The sequence below is a fragment of the Rattus norvegicus genome, chromosome 13 (assembly GCF_021556685.1).
Source record: "Rattus norvegicus strain SHRSP/BbbUtx chromosome 13, alternate assembly SHRSP_T2T, whole genome shotgun sequence".
Classification (NCBI taxonomy): domain Eukaryota; kingdom Metazoa; phylum Chordata; class Mammalia; order Rodentia; family Muridae; genus Rattus; species Rattus norvegicus.
The window spans coordinates 48,631,760-48,648,683 of NC_141546.1; the positions used below are offsets into that span (position 1 = coordinate 48,631,760).

Consider the following 16,924-nt stretch of genomic DNA (forward strand, 5'->3'; position numbering starts at 1 on the left):
TACATGTGTATGCAGGCAACAGTTCATATACATAAAGAAAAATAAACCTTTAAAAAAGCGAGAGAAAAGAAAAAGAAAGTTCTGTTAAGTCTTTGTTTTGCTTTTGCAGACCTCGGCATTCCTTGAGTAGCCTTGCTACAGCAGTAAAAGAGATGGAGGAGATCCCCGCCTATCTGCCCAATGGTACAGTCCTGAAGGATTCTGTGCAGAAAGCCAGAGACTGGGTTCAGGATGTAGATGCATTGCAGGTAGGTTAAAAAGGAAAAACAATGTCCTGAGTCTGTACATGCAGTTAGCTGTGGTTTCCTGGGTAGGGCCTTCAGAGTTTGACAGCAGCGAGCAGAGGATAGGCAGGTGGAAGCAGGAGCAGGAGGCTACAGTCCTCTCAGACATGTATGACCATGGCCTGCACTTTTCTTCTCTGACTTCTTAGAGCGTTGTCCCTCATCTCGGTGTGTGTGTGTGTGTGCACCAGCACACTAGATTTGTTTTTCACGTGTATGACTATTGTGCCTGTATGTGTGTCTGTGGTTCACATGGATGCCTGATGTCCGATGCCTAAGGAATTGAGAAGAGGGTGTTTGGTCCCCTGGAACTGCAGTTGCTTGTGGGTGCTGGCAATCAAACCTGGGTCCTCTGAGCCATCTCCCGATACAGTTCTAGAAATCCTAACGTCTTTCTTCTCCCACTCCTTAGACACCTCCAGTGGGTCCCCTTCCTCCCCTCTCTTTTATTTACTTATTTTTTTCTTCGGAGCTGGGGTCTGAACCCAGGGCCTTGCGCTTGCTAGGCAAGCGCTCTACCACTGAGCTAAATCCCAACCCCTCTCTCTTTTATTTCTAACCCATGTATCTGTCAGTGACATCCTGAATCAGAGTAGGAGGAGAACTAGGAAATTGTATATTAGTAAGTGGGCCTTGCACATGATTCTTCTATGTGCTAAAGTTTTAAAAGCATTGGGCTTTCTAGCCTATATTTTAATTTCCTGAGTAAGTCACCACTGACAAGGGAGTTGGAATAAAATACTATCTTTTAAAATGCAAGTCAACCTTACTCTTAAGTTAGTACAGATATTTCTGTTGAAGTAAATTTCTTTGATACTGATCATAGGAACCAGTGTGACAGATGACTTTATCTATAGGTGTAAACAAACGGTTTATAGATGGGTATGAACAGACAAAAGATGAGTGTGTCACATTCTGTCGTCCTTTGGAGCCTAGAGTCAAGTGTTAAGTGAAAAACAAGTGTTGCTCACTGCTCCCGCACCCCCCCCCCCTGCTGAGTTTAACATGGGGAAGTCATTGAGCCATCGACCGTGAGCTAGACTGAAACTTACTTTTCCTACTTTACATAGAAGTATTCTTTTCTTAATTTATTAGGCAGGAGGACGCGTGCCAGTGTTAGAAACACTCATTGAACTTGTCGCAAGAGGCCGATCCATCCCGGTACATCTGAATTCTTTACCCAGATTGGAAATGCTAGTATCCGAGGTTCATGCTTGGAAAGAAAGCGCTGCTAAAACATTCCTGCTTGAGAATTCGCCATACTCTCTGTTAGAGGTAAGTTTGCAGTGAGCATGCATGCCGGAGCTTTGATCTCTAGTTTGAACACAGTTTGTAGCATGAAAAAGTGACCTCATTGTATCTATCTTGTTGTGAGTTGTTTTTTAGCAACTTAAATGTTTTCTGTATAGCTGAGAACATTTTTTCATTAGTTTTTGTGTATGTGTGTAAGTCTCTCTCTGTTCTCAGGGAGCCTTGAGTTATGACAGTCCACTGCTCTGCCTCTTAAGTTCAGGGCTCACAGGTGTGCGCAGCGCCACGCCCGGTTGTGTAAAGGTTCCTATTTAGGTTCTAATTAGACTCTAAAGCTGGCTGTGATTCACTACCTTTGTTCTATGTGTATGCGTGATTTGCCTGCATGTATATCTGGGCACCATTTGTGTGCAGTGCCTATGGAAGGCAAAAGAAGTCTGTCCTTTGGAATTGGAGTTAAACAGCTGAGAACCATGTGGGTGCTGGAAATTGGACCCCAGTCCTCTAGAAAAACAGCCAGTGCTCTTAAGCACTGAGCCATCTCTCCAGCCCTACTGTGCCTACATTTTTAGTGAGCCTTCAAAAAAAGTGAGCCTTTAGTGAGTTTTCAAAAAAAGCTTGAGTATTTTTATATTTTCTGTAAGCTGCTGCCCATACGTTACTGTTGGAATCAGTTGGTGTCTATCATTTTTACCTATTTCATTAAGTCTGGAGTAATAGACTGTGTTTATGGAGCCTGCTTCTCCCTCCTGTCCCTTTTTTTTTCCATTTTTAATCACTTATTTTGTGTGTGTGTGTGTGTGTGTGTGTGTGTGTGTGTGTGTGTTACACGCATGCATGCCTATGAGTAGAGTTTTTAGAGTCAGCATGCTTCAAAGAAAATGGTTAATTGTAAGAAATATGTGTTGCACTGCTCAGGCCTTTGACGTGGCTAATCTGAAATCTGTTTGACCGTTTGGCTGTGTTTTCTCTCTTACATTAGGTTCTTTGTCCTCGGTGTGACATTGGCCTTTTGGGATTGAAAAGGAAGCAGAGAAAGTTGAAGGATCCCTTGCCAAGTGGGAAGAAGAGAAGCACCAAGTTAGAGAGTCTGAGTGATCTGGAAAGGGCTCTGACTGAGAGCAAAGAGACGGCGTCAGCTGTGCGTAGCAGGGTTTCTTTTGCTCTATTTTGGGGGAGGGTAGTGTTTTACCCTATCGGAACTATTAGGAGTAGTAGAATAGTTAGGAGAATAACTTGAAAAGTGCTTGAGTTTGCCAGAAGAATTTTTGAAAATGGTGAGGTTTAAAGACTGTTCAGATCGGTGAGGTCGTGGTAAAGCCCTTGCCTGGCATTAGTGATTGCCTGAATTGTAAGACACAAAACATCCCCCCCCACAGGTGCATAAAATTTGAAATAGCCCTGTTGTCTTAGAACTCACTATGTAAACTGTGATGTCCTTGAATTTGCCTTCTAAGTGCTGAGATGAAAGGTGTGTCACCATGCCTAGCTCAGTCTGAGTCTTGAATATGCCTATGGATTTATCTAGAAATGCTAAGGAGATGAAGGCTGCCAGAAAGTTTAACTTGTTAACTTGCCCCAGGAAGCACATCAAAAGTATATCGGGGGGCTGGGGATTTAGCACAGTGGTAGAGCGCTTACCTAGGAAGCGCAAGGCCCTGGGTTCGGTCCCCAGCTCCGAAAAAAAGAACCAAAAAAAAAAAAAAAAGTATATCGGAGCTGGGTGGGGTGGCACCCAGCAGGCAGGGGCAAATGGCCTTGAGTCCAGGACTGTCAGAGCTACATGAGGAGATGCTATCCCCAAAGTTAAGAAAGAGAATTATATAATTGAGTCTTGCCCACATTTTGTAAGCATTGTTGATTCAAGATAGTACCCAAGAAGGTTCAACGGTGACTAGCTGATGCTTAATGAGCAGTGTCTTGGTGAAAGGGCCCAGCTGTGTGATTGCTGGGCTTCTGAGGGTCTTTATCAAAGCAGTCTACAGAGGCTAAGACAATAAGTCTTAGCAGGATCTCTGGATTATACTGTCCGTTGTTGACTAAGACACTGTGTACTGAAACTTGACTGGAACTAGACTGAATGGACTCGTTTTTGGGCCACAGAGCATTCTCTAGTAGCTATCTGACATTGACATGAACTTGCCTTAGTTTGTTTTATAAATTTTGTTACCTAGAGTCTGTTCTTTATTTAAGACAGTCAACAGTCAAATCTTTGGAAACTTTCATGGTATGTCTGTCTGTGTCTGCCACTTGGGCGCCTCAGGTACCTCATTATGAAGACTTGAGTGAAAGTGGTAGTTCTCTGAAATCTACAAATGCCTGTGTCAACTTTGCATGCATTATCTTTCATAGGTTCTAGTGTCCTCTCCTGGCTTTGTGTACATACTCTGTGGTTATTCTATGGTCTTCACTTCCTCTCCATTGCTGAGCTTTGGAGGGGACCTTGTTAACACATAATATACACATGCATACACGTGTACATGTCTATGAAAGTTAATTTAACAAAAATAGATGTTATTTTAATATACCATAAGTTCGTTACTGATTTACTTCTATACATACTACCCACCCCCCAAAAGAAAAAACCTCCATTATTTGTGTATCTACTGAAAATCTGAAAAAAATGGAGAATTCATTCTGTCCTTATGACTCAGGCATCTCACCTGATGAATCAAGATTGATCTGGCTTGGTTCTTAAAGAATGTGCTTTCACTGGTGTATCTGTTCTCTCCTGGTCCTTTTCCTTGAGACAGTTGGCCAGTTAATCTGGACAGATCCCTGGTATCTAGTAAGCGCTTAGTCTCACCTTGTAAACGTTCCCTTTATGGATAGCTTGTAAGTGGTGTCTAGAGAAAATGTGTTCATCTGTGAAGTTGATCCTGCTTAGGTATTTTCAAGCTCCTTCATAAGTCTAAGAGGTCTGTGCCACCATGTCCAAGTTATGGAGTGCTAGGGACGGACCCCAGTGTTTCAAACTGCTAAGTACGAATTCTTTATCCACATCCTAGCTCCAGATGGTTTATAGGTTTTGTGGGGGTTTTTTTGTTTTGTTTTGTTTTTGTCAGATACTAATTTCATAGCATATTTATTGCTGCTGTGTTCAGTGCATCTAGATAAATGCCTTAGCAGTGAACAACAGTAAGACAGAGCAGCCCACTATGCAGTGGGTGCTTAAGCGCTCCCCCCCCCCCCCCCATTGTAGTTCAGACTGGATCGAACTCTGGCTGCACTCAGTCCTCTTATCTCAGCCTCCTGAGTGTCACATTTTCGATCTTGAGCTACTGCTCCTGGCTCAAGACTTTGTCTCCTGTATGTACCTTTCTAGAAAGAAGACCACAACATCTAAGGAATGAGTACTAGTGGAGGAGGTCAGAAATGAGTAGATATAAAGTCTTCTCAGAGAAGCAGAGTCCAGGCAATCAGTCTGCAGGTTGGACTTTAGGAGACGCGTTAAGTAGTTGCTGAGAAAACACTTGTGTTTACTATGTGCAGAGCAGAGCGTTCCGTCTCACAGCTCATCATAGGCTTTGTTGGGTTGCAGCCGCTGTCCTGTTCATTTTGTGCATGCAGAAATTTAGCCACAGTAGAATGTGGCTTAGCTTGAGGCAGAGCTTGCCCTGGATTTGAATGCGGACAGTCTCCTCTGGAGCCCATCTAATTATAATTAACCTTTAGGATCTTGAGTTGTGAGGAGAGATAGTTCTCTGTGACAGTGTCTTTGGTGGCTAATTCCTTTTCAGATGGCAACTCTTGGGGAAGCTCGCCTACGAGAGATGGAAGCTTTGCAGTCTCTCAGATTTGCCAATGAAGAGAAATTGCTGTCACCTGCCCAAGATGTGGAGACGAAGGTTTGCTTGTGTCAGAAGACTCCAGCCACTCCCATGATTCAGTGTGAACTCTGCAGGGATGCTTTCCATACTAGTTGTGTGGCGGTGTCCAGTATTTCACAAAGCTCCCGAATCTGGCTTTGTCCTCACTGTCGAAGGTCAGAGAAGCCTCCATTAGAGAAAATTCTGCCTCTGCTGGCCTCCCTACAGCGTATAAGAGTTCGTCTTCCTGAAGGGGATGCACTCCGATACATGATTGAAAGAACCGTGAACTGGCAACATAGAGCCCAGCAACTGCTTTCTTCAGGGAATCTAAAACTTGTGCAGGACCAAGCGGGTTCTGGACTGTTGTTTAGCAGATGGCCAGCCTCAGCAGGAACGGCGTCAGCAGCAGACAAGGTGAATGTGCACTTTTTGGGATACTGTGGCTGGCATAGCTCTAATTCTGGCTGGTGTTGCTGGTCCCGAGCCCTTTCCCTCTGGCTCTGGCATCCTTTTACCTTACGTGGGTTCTGACAACTCTGACCATCAGGCTTATGCAGCAAGCCATCTTGCTGGTCCTGCTTTTGTTTTTTTTGAGAAAAGGTCTCAGCCAGCCCAGAATGGTTTTTTAAGTTACTGTATGTGAGGATGATCTTGAACTGCTACCTGCCTCTTGTGAGTGCTGGGGCTATGGGCGTGTGAGACTGGTTCTGGGCACTAACACTAGAACTTCCTACGAGCTAGTCAGACACTTGAGGAACCAAATTGTACCCCACTGTCAGGAGTCTTTCTTAGGCTTGCTGTTTGCTGTGCCCTTGTATACCTCTTTCAGTATCTGTTAGTCTGTATGCATGGCTAGTTTATGCTTTTTATGCGTATAAGTTTTTGCTTGATTGAATATTTGTTTCCTTTCATGTAAGTCATGGTGTGGAAAGGGAGACCAACACTTGCTTGTCCTTTTTAGCCTTTAAGGAAGAATAATGTTTGAAGGATTTGGATGCGTTTGCGTGCGTGCGTGCGTGCGTGCGTGCGTGCGTGCGTGCGTGTGTCTGTCTGTCTGTCTGTCTGTCTGTCTGTGTGCGCGCTCCTCTGTGGAGCTGCTTACCTTTGTTGTGAGACAGGGTTTCTTCGCTGGAATCCGAGGCCTGACCAGTTGGCTAGCTTGGCCGACCAGTGACCTCTGAAGATCTGCTTATCTCCTACTCCTACGGTGCTGGGATTAAGAACATAGGCTGCCACACCTCGCTTAGTGTTTGTGTCTGCTCTAGTGTGGGTGCTGCAGGAAGAGTGTGATGGGAGGAGGGGAAGGAGCATGCATGCAGTTAGAATGGCAATGGTCAAGCTTTACGTCTGGTTCCTGTTTCCTCTAGATTTATTATTTATTATTTGTGTTTGCCACATGTGTGACTGGTGCTGACAGAGGTCAGAAGACGACACTGGATCCCCTGGAACTGGAGTTATACCATGTGGGTGCTGGTTGCTCTGAGCCAACCCTGCAGCCCTTTAATCTTTTTTTTTTTTTTTAAAAAACAGTTCCTTTCATCCTGTGAGTCCTGGTTATTGAACTCAGGCCAGTAAGCTTAATGGCAATCACCTTTACCTGGTGAGCCATTTTGCTGACCTCCCATCCCAATATATTTCTGTAACAGATATTTACAAACTGGGTATAGTGCTATTCACCTGTACCCTTTCCGAAGGGTGAGATCACTCAAGCACAGGAGTTTAGATCAGGCTGGACCTGCATCTCTCTAAACAGCTTGAGGATAGGTATGTCCTGGTGTGTTTGCCTGAGGTCTGACCCCCAGCATCACAGAGGTGGAGGAGGAGATTGCTGTCATGGCTATGGAGTTAGGTGATCCACAGGACACGGGTGTAAGGACTGTAAGTGGCCTCCTACTTCATCTTTTCCTCTAAGTACTTCTGAAATAGCATGTGATTGCATGCTTAGTGCTGCTTGGGTAGCCAGCAGCAGAGTCTGTTGTACTTCTTGACACAGGCTGTGCTGGGAGTTTGATTATAAAGGGGAAGGACAAAGTTGTGGCTGGTTTTTGAGATAGGGTTTCATAGAGCCAGGGATACAGGTGTGAGTGAGCCTCCGTGCCTGGCTCGTGACAGTTACATGCCGTCTGAGTAGCTTGTCTTACCCTATCAAAGCTTAGTAAAGAGTTACACAAGCACTGAAAGGTGGTATGATCTGTTCGCTTGCAGAGAAAACACGGTTTGTTTCCCAACCTCTGTGAGGTCAGTCTGAGTTAACTTGGGTAGTTGAATGGCTTTGTTTCTGTGAGGGTGGAAGGCCAAAGCCTCGTATCGTAATAAGCTGTTTCTCTTCCATCAGGTGTCTCAACCTCCTGGCACAACATCCTTTTCATTGCCGGAAGACTGGGACAACAGAACCTCATATTTACACTCTCCCTTCTCTACCGGTCAGAGTTGTATCCCCCTTCATGGTTTGTATTTTATTTTACACTATTCCTAGATAGGCCTAGGCTTTGTAGTAGATGATCTGGTATTCTAAAGAACCTCGTGTAACACGAGCATTCTGGAGGCAGAGGCAGGGTGATTATGGGTTCAAGGCCTCAGGGATACAAAGCAAGGAAGACCTGTTACTGTACATTTTCTAATAATGATGTTCATATTTGAAGATCTAATGTAAATGTAAAGGATACCAGGATGCATCGGCTACTCTGATTTATTTAAGGATAAGAGATAATCCAGTGCCATTTACCACCAAGGACCATGCATTCAGGGCCCATGCTAAGTCGTAGATGCCAACCTCGTTTGCGACTTCTGGCAGATATTGAAAGTCACTCATTTTAAATCTACCTCCTTTCCTCTTCCCTTCTGGGTGGCCTTAAATTCATTCTTTAGTCAAAATTATCTCTTCTTTTAACATTGTTATTTTGTGTGTATGGTGTTCTGCCTATGGTTTGTCTGGACCATGTGCATGCAGCGCCTACAGAGACTGTCTGGGACTGGAGTTGTAGACAGTTGTGAGCCACCACGTGGGTGCTGGGAATTGAACCCAGCTCCTCTGGAAGAGCAGCCAGTGCTCTTGATTTCTGAGCCATCTCTCCAGCCCTGGAAAATGATCTTGAAATCCTGGTCCAGGCTCCTCTTACCAAGTGCTAAGATTACAAGTGCGCGCTCTCAAACCTGGCTTTCTCCTCTTCGTGTGTATGTGTGTGCAACACGGGCTTCGTTAGGTAATGTTGGCCACAAACTCCCCGTGTAGCTGAGGGTGAGTTTGAGCTTCTGATTCTATTTCTAGTTCTGAAGTGCGGGGATTAGAAGCGTGTACCACCATTCATAATCCTCGTTTCTTCAAGAGTTCTTTTTCTCGGTGTTTAGTCATGTGGTCCGAGCTCCTTGCTCTCCTCCAGTTGGTCATGCTCCGGGTGACAGTGAAATCTGTCGGTTGCGATGGAGTGGGTTTTTCCCTGTAGCCAGAAGTATTAGGGAATCTACTTTAGCCTCCCTTTGTCGTATTGTGGTTTAGGTACATTAAGTAAACCTAACAAAACTGACTACAGTTAGAGGAATGGTGGAAGGCGGTGTGGAGATGGTCTTCTGTCCCTCACAGGCTTACCAGTGCTTGTATTAAATGTCTCCATCCCCATTCTGATTGGATGTGGCTGTCAACAGGTTTGAGTCCAGAGGTGAATGAATTGCTGATGGAAGCCCAGTTGCTCCAGGTGTCCCTCCCTGAAGTCCAGGAGCTTTATCAGACTTTACTTACGAAGCCAAGCTCTGCTCAGCAAGCCGACCGAAGCTCACCAGTCAGACCCAGCAGTGAGAAGGTGAGTGAGCCTCTGAAGACCTGCCTCGGTGTTGTACTCATGTCGTTCTAATGATTTTACAGAGGCGATGGCGGTGTCTCTGAGCCACAGGAGCGTACAAGCTGTCCACCTCCCAGGTCTCCTGGACAAGGACACATTGCACACCTTTGCCAGCAGTTTGAGTGTCACAGCTTAGATCGGGGTCCTCAATCTTTACATCTTTTTTTTTTCCTCTTTAAGGGAACTTTTCTTACCTCTCCCATATGATAATATTGCGAGAAGTAGGGTTATCTTCCTCTATAGAAGCATTGCTATAAGGATGAAAATATAATTGTAGCTGAAAGAGCCTTTTGTTAGTAAATATTTTAAAGATGCTAGATAAGAGATGCTTTCCATTATCCCTCCCAACAAGTAGGTGGATGCAGCCAGTACTGCAGGTGTAGGGCTGAGGGTGCTTACCCTGACAGAGACTCGGTAGTGTCTCCCATGTCCCTTTCATGTGTATTTTTGTGTGGTATGTTTATATGTGCAAACTCTCACATGTGCATGTCCAGGTGCACCCACCTCACACGTTGATTCTGAGTCGTGGATTGCTCTCCAGCCACCTGATTCTCTGAAATTGGATCTCTGAATTGGGCTCAGAGATAGCAGATAGCCAGGCAGACAGGCTACCACAGCCACTGAGTATTGACATGGATTTGGGGTCCTCTCTTGCTTTTATGGCGGATGCAATAACTTCTCTCCAGTCTCTAATGTCCCGGGTCTCTGCACTGTTAAGGAGCTTCTGCTCCCTTCTAGCTCTGGGAGGAGCCGTCACACAGAGTGCCCCCGAGAATATAATCAGGATGAAAAACATACTAGGGAAGCCTGAAGCCACAAGGAAAAAGATCCTTACGAAAGGTGCCCTGAAACACTGATCATAGCCCACCTAATCATCTCACTCCTCTAAGGGTTGTAAGAGGCGTCCTTCACAAATGCTTGGCGTAGCCCACCTCACTGAAGGATTTGGGGAAAGATGTGTCTGTGTGCTCTCAGGCCTCCTTGAAGGTTGGTTGTGTCGTTACTGCCCTTTCCCCGTGTTAGCCCCAGCTCAACACAGTGAAGACCCAGGCTGTGAAGATGGTTTCAGTGGTTCGGATCAGTGCATTCCCGGGATCCTTTGGTTTCTCATTTGCATATATTTCTCTAGTTGCATCAGTTTTAGTAACGAACAGACTGAATGCTAAAATTGAATTTGCCATCTCCCACCCAGAACGATTGTCTTCGAGGGAAACGAGATGCAATCAACAGTCTTGAGAGAAAACTGAAAAGACGCCCAGAAAGAGAAGGCCTTCCCAGTGAACGGTGGGATCGAGTTAAAAAAATGCGGACCCCTCAAAAGAAGAAAATCAAACTGAGTCACCCCAAGGACATGAACAATTTCAAATTAGAAAGAGAGCGTAGCTATGACTTAGTCCGGAATGCTGAAACTCATTCCCTGCCCTCAGACACATCCTACTCCGAGCAGGAGGACTCTGAGGATGAAGATGCCATCTGTCCAGCTGTGAGCTGCCTGCAGCCAGAAGGAGATGAGGTCAGTGAGGTTTGGGCCATAGAGGACGTGCTTTCCCTTAACTCAGAAACCCTGTAAGCTAGACCTCATCTCCTTAGGTCTTTCTCTTCCGCTTGTCTGCTTTGAGCTGATCTGAGTGGATTGCTCAGTTCTCCCCTCCTGATAATCTCTGCTTTAACATCGTCCTGGGTCTCCTCCTTTTCTTGAAGAAACTCTCGTTCTTCCCTTTTTATCTCCTCTCGCTCCTCCAGCTTTCACCTTCCCGGCGCTCAGAAGGTGGGAGGGATGCTGATGGAGTGCCCTTTGCTTACTGTCACAGGGCGGCGCTGTCTACCCCAAAGCAGAAGAGTGACTCTGCCTCCCTCCCTCGGTGGCTTTGGCGGTGGAACAGCTACACTCCTGTGGTTAGCTGTTGTGCCAGAGGCCCCAGTGCTGGGACAGTGGCAAACGGCCTGAATATCTTGAGGCTGGCCTGCCCAATTTTGAATGGCATTTTTTCCTCTGAACACCCCATCTCCCTGCTCTTTGTAACCAGGTGGACTGGGTCCAGTGTGATGGCAGCTGCAATCAGTGGTTTCATCAGGTCTGTGTTGGTGTCTCTCCAGAGATGGCAGAGAAAGAAGACTACATCTGTGTGCGCTGTACTGGAAAGGACGCACCAAGCCGAAAGTAAAAACAAAACACACACTCACTTCATGTAATTCAGGACTCCAATAAAGAAGATTTCCTCAATCTCAGCAAAGCTACAGGACTGGGATCGAGCCAGCCTGTACACGGTGCTATTTCTATTCCTTATGGGATCATTTTTCCAGAACTCTTTGAAAAAAAGAAAAAACAACTAAAAAATTTTTGACACTTTTTTGTAATTTTTTCCTTAAAAGCTGTTTGTGGTTGTTGAAGTTTAAAATGCTGACTGTTTTTTGCAGGGGTCTCTACTGATTTCGAAGGTCTTGGAGTTTGCACCTTTTTGTGTACAGCATTAACATTGTACTTGTGCCTGGGATACACCGGCCTAAGAGTCTAACTCAGTGTCAGGGCCCAGGACGGGCACCAGAATTCCAGTAGCCCTCGCTGAGCAGCCGCTCTCCTTTCTCTGTCACCACATTGGGGGACTTTTAAGTTTTCACTTTGGGGTTTTTGTTCCTTTCTTTCTCTCCTTTTCCTTTCTGGTAGGCTAGGTTTATTTATCTGAGCAATAACTTCTATGTTGGTTTCAGTGGCTGGAATTAAAACAAAACAAACTTCTAAACAGTGTGTTGGTTTAGCATTTGGTTAATGTACAGAAAGCAAACGTCTAGTTTCTGGTGTCACTGAACTAGTGATGTAGGAAGAGACTTCGCTGTAAGTAATCGCCACGGCTGTATTTTGGCTTTCTCCCTACTCAGTTCTTCCCCACCCCCATCTCACACCCCACCTTTTTTTTTTTTTTTTTTTGGTAGAATGTATCAAATGTTGCAGTTTTTATTGTGGAATAATAAATCCTTGGTCCTCTTATAACACTAGACTACAGAGCTTCTTCTGCCCTCCCCCCTGTGGGCCTGCACAACCAGAGGGGTTGTTTGCATTTGCTCCTTCCCAGGCAGCCTGCAGCAGGAGTGTGTGTGCTGGAGGAGTCTCTGTAGCCTGATTCTTTGTGGGTCTGGGCCCTCTTGTCCCACTAATAGAGAGTCCCTGTCTTCAAAGACCACAGCCAGTTCTTCAAGCCGTGTTCTTTTTCCATAATCTCTCAGAATGTTGGAGCTGTCCCTCCATCACTCCAGACTGTAAGACAGCACTCCCGTGGAATGCTTGACAGGGAAGTTTGGCCGAGAGTTAAGTTGCTGTGGCCCATCATCTTAGAGGGTTGGTTCTCTTGTATCATTTTTGGAGAACCTTGGGCCTGCCTGGGATTCCTCTGCCTTCTATGTAATTCCATCAGTCTTTCTGGTTGTGGACGGCCCATACCTGTTTGCCCCTGTTCTGTAGAGAGGAGGACTTCCTGGTGAACAGAAGGACAAGCTCTCGCTCACTCGTCTTCCTCACTGTCTATAGCCATACGCCTGATGGTGGGCAGAGCTAGCAGACCTTTACTAAAACATCAAAAAGCGGTTTGTAAAGTAGCGAGAATTTAAATGTACTGTCCCCTATGCAATCCAGATAATTAAATCTGTTTAAGAATAACTCCTAGTGGTCTGCAGTGTCCTGCAGTTGCTGTGATGTCTCTTCTTGTCTGCGGATGAAAGTAAGCTTTGAAGGGGGCATTACTGATCCTGGGGTGTGCCTTAGTGGTAGAGCACTTGCCTAGCACAAGCAAGGTCCCAGTTCCTATGGCTGGCACTGCCCAAGGAAGTAAATATGTGTCAAAGAAGGGCTGCTGCTAAAACTCAGTCTGACTTCTGAGAACTTTGACCCATCGAGTATGAGCCCTCTCTGGAGGCCTGGCTGTCCTAGAAGTCACTCTGTAGACCAGGCTGGCGAGATCCACCTGCCTCTGTCTCCTGGGTGCTGGGATTAAAGGCCTGTTCCACCACCGCCACCCAGCTCCCTCCAGGTCTTAAAGGTTTTGCTTCTTCATTTGTGTTTCATGGGGTCCAGGCTGGCTCTGTAGCCAAGTGGTCTTGAACTTCTGAATTCTTCTGAATCCTCCTGACTACTTTATGAATCCTGTGGTTAAAACCTGTGCACCACTGTGCCCAATTTATGTGGTGCTGGGATTCAAATATGAGGCCCTTCTGCATGCCAGGCAAGCAGTCTACCAAGTGGGCTATGTATACGTCCCTCACCAGCTTTTCTTGTGTGCACCTTGTGTATTGCCTGTATCTGATATTAGCAGTCTTGCTGATAATATTGGAAGTATAAATTGTCCCCTTCCCAAGTGGGAATCGTGTTTTGTTTATGTGCGTTGATACCAAATCTGAGATGTCAGCTGTGCAAAATCAAGTGACACCCGGGATTGCTTCAGTTCTGCAAGTGCTTTCATGCAGCCAACCTTGTGCAGAAGCAAACACTGCAAATCCAGCTTTCAACTGAGGCCACCTATGTGCCTGATGCAAACTAAGGTGTTACAAAAACAAAACAAAAACATTATGTGTGAGATTTGAAGCTTGCTGATACCTTAAAGCTGTGGTTCTTAACATGTTCTTCACAACCCTTTGGCAAACCACTGTCTCCAAAAAATACATTACAATAGCATAACAGCCGAATTACAGTTACAAAGTAGCAGTGGAACTGTATTAAGGGGTCACAGCATTAGGAAGGTTGAGTACCACTGCCATGGAGGAATGTTGGGTAAATGGAGAAAGAAGATAAAACGGCCACTGAGTTTCTACCCTGCAGGAGAGAAGCCTGGAGTTATTAGCCCCTGAGTCAGGAGGATGGTTGTTGGGCAGGTAGTGAGATGAGAGAAGTGTACTAGCTAGACTGGATAGGGTGGCATTCCAGTTGTGGTGGTGGACAGAGCTACACATGCCTTCATTTGTCACGGAGCGTGTAATCCCGAAGAGGGTCTCGCCTCAGATCAGGTCCGCCTGGGTCAAGTAGCAGGGCCCTGTATAAAAGTCAAACCCTGAAAGAGAGGGATTAATATTTATTGGTTTGGTAGAATGGCTAACGTGCACCTAGTCTGTCTACCACTGAAAGCAGGGTTGTAAGTGGCCCTCACTTGTAATCCCAGCACCTAGGATGCTCAGTCAGGAGGGCTGTGGGTCTGCAGCCATGCTGGGTGACACAGTACAGCTGACTCCAAAGTACAGACAGTGAAACATGGTTTTGGGTGTTGGTGTGTGATTAGTGTGTGATTAGCTAGAGTATCCTTTTCCATGGCAGTGGTTCAGACTGGGCTTCTCGACAGGGCTGTGCTATAAAGGTCCCATGGGCTCTTTTCTCTTCCACCTTTGTCAGGCTTCTGCAGCAAGCACCTTTGTCCACAAGCTGTCGCCAGCCCTGGGGCCTTTGCGCAGTGGATTTCTACATTGCCCTCTAACCACTCATACCTGGATGGATATTTGGCAGACTTAGAAGACCTACTTGTGTCCTGCTTGGGATGGGCATGGAGAAGTTTTTGGTGCCTATGGGTGTCTTACTGGGCCCAGTCGTGCCTAGGGTTGTTAATATAACTTGGCTGTACTAGATTCCTATATATTGTAACAGGAAGTGCATCGAACAGCAGACATTTTAAAGGGACTAAGCACGAAGCCAGAGCTGCTCATTCAGTAACAGGTGACGGAAGCTGCTCTGTGCTGCGTGTCAGCCTATATTAAAATGTTCTGTTGAGCTAGGAGGAAACTCGGGAGGCCCTGGATTTGATTTTTCAGGCACATCAGAAGAAAGGTTTTCTCCTGCCACAATGCTGCAGAAACAGAATCTGGAATATCTTGCTTGTTGAGAAGAGTTTGGAAGAGAGCATTGACGAACCCCATTGTTAGCATCTTGTGGGTTACATTTGGATCTGTCCTTCCTCAACGTGACTGAAACACTGGAGTTGATGGCTTCTCTCTGGGTTGGCCTTCTGTCCTCATTCCTTTGCATGTGGCTCAAGTTTCTCAACTTTGAGAGACTTCGTAAACTTGTACAGAAAATGCTGCTTAAAATATTCTGAAGACCGGGCTGGGGATTTAGCTCAGTGGTAGAGCGCTTACCTAGGAAGCGCAAGGCCCTGGGTTCGGTCCCCAGCTCCGAAAAAAAAAAAAAGAAACAAACAAAAATATTCTGAAGAAAAGGCAACGCTGTCGTAAATCCATGTCTAAGCCACAGTCCACTTGTAAGGTACTCTTGGACTTTGTAAACAAATTTCATGTTTAAATGTTCCCTCAAATGTTCTTGTACATTTTCATCAGCACAGATGAGACATCTCAAGCCAGCCCACAGCAGAAGCAATGATCCCACTCTTAAGTTTGGTTTCTGAGAAAAAGGGTAGAGGGCTGTGTTGGGGAGGTCACGTGTGGTGGGTGTTTGGATGGCCTGCCTGCCTTGGAGTGATGACATTGTGTGATGGGTTTCAGGTGAGTAGAGACCACAGGACTGTTGTATTTATAGAAACACAGAAATGTAAGTTACCTTCAACACTTGCCTCCCAATGTGAGGCAGACCAATCAATGTATTAGTCCCTGGCAAGCTTCACGCTAGAAGTAGAACATTGTTGAGCTGCCCCGCCAGTGCTTTCTCATTGTCTTGGCTCCGCTGTGAGCACGCACAAAAGACTGGACATACGGTCTGACAGCAAATGACAGCAGAAGTTTGCATCTAATTTTAGCCTACATCATAACCATGTGTATTCATTATACTTGAAATTGTTATGGGATGAGGGCCTATGCAGACTCTTAAGTGCTCTAAGGCAAAGACCATGAGTGAAGCATACTGGGGAAGTGAAGAGATGGTGGCAAAGGAAGACCAGTCACAAACCTTGCAAGGCATCCTAAGCTCTCAGGAGACAGTGCCAGTCAGGGCGAGTGTCACGGATGAAATCTTGAGTTTATTTATCCAGGTGGCATTCAGTCCTATTAACTTCCTTTTTCAGCCTCCATAATATCTCATACAACGTAACTACTGTTGATTAAAATTTAATAGGGACCCATGCAAATTTTTGGGTTTCTTTTTTTTTTTTAAAAGATTTATTTATTTATTTTGTATATGAGTACACTGTAGCTGTCTTCTGACACACCAGAAGAGGGCATCGGATTGCATTACAGATGGTTGTGAGCCACCATGTGGTTGCTGGGATTTGAACTCAGGACCTCTGGAAGAGCAGTCAGTGCTCTTAACCGCTGAGCCATCTCTCCAGCCCCAATTTTTGGGTTTCTTTATTGTATTATAGTTCTTTCTGTGAAAAAATTTCCCACTTCAGCAGTACAAAGTCCTGGTCCAATTGGAGGCTACTTCTAATGCTCAAGGTGGAGCTCACTTAGCCCCACCCTCAAACAGTGCTAGGAGCACAGGTGACAGCGTGATTAACATGGTCCAGAGACAGCACAGACCCAGTACAGTGGGCATGTGCCCCTAGGGTTCAACCTACAGTTACCGGCCAACCATTGTTTCTGTAGATGGCCCTGGTGTTGAGGTACCTTTTAGAGAAGTCTTAAAATCTTGTGGTCATGCGTAAGTCTTGAAATGGCCACCCTCTGTGGAATTCCTCCTGGTCTGAGTCCTTTGCTTCACCGATGTGGAGAACACATGCCCTGTGCTGTGTGCCGTGGTTACTCACAGGCAGAAAGCAAGTCCTAGTTCCAGCTTTTGGTAGTTGTCTTGCCTTGGAAAACTGGCATAGGTCAGGGT

General features: G+C 45.7%; 1 protein-coding gene across 1 annotated transcript in view; it reads left to right on the forward strand.

The window, feature by feature from the left end:
• Positions 1 to 12,827, forward strand: part of Kdm5b (lysine demethylase 5B) — a 70,681-nt gene extending 57,854 nt beyond the window's left edge. Inside the window, 8 exon segments of the mRNA NM_001107177.1 lie at positions 110 to 248; positions 1,380 to 1,559; positions 2,518 to 2,676; positions 5,276 to 5,761; positions 7,683 to 7,794; positions 8,990 to 9,144; positions 10,376 to 10,696; positions 11,211 to 12,827. Coding sequence (NP_001100647.1) covers positions 110 to 248; positions 1,380 to 1,559; positions 2,518 to 2,676; positions 5,276 to 5,761; positions 7,683 to 7,794; positions 8,990 to 9,144; positions 10,376 to 10,696; positions 11,211 to 11,348 — 1,690 coding nt within the window. The 3' untranslated portion in view covers positions 11,349 to 12,827.
• The last annotated feature ends 4,097 nt before the right edge of the window (positions 12,828 to 16,924 follow it).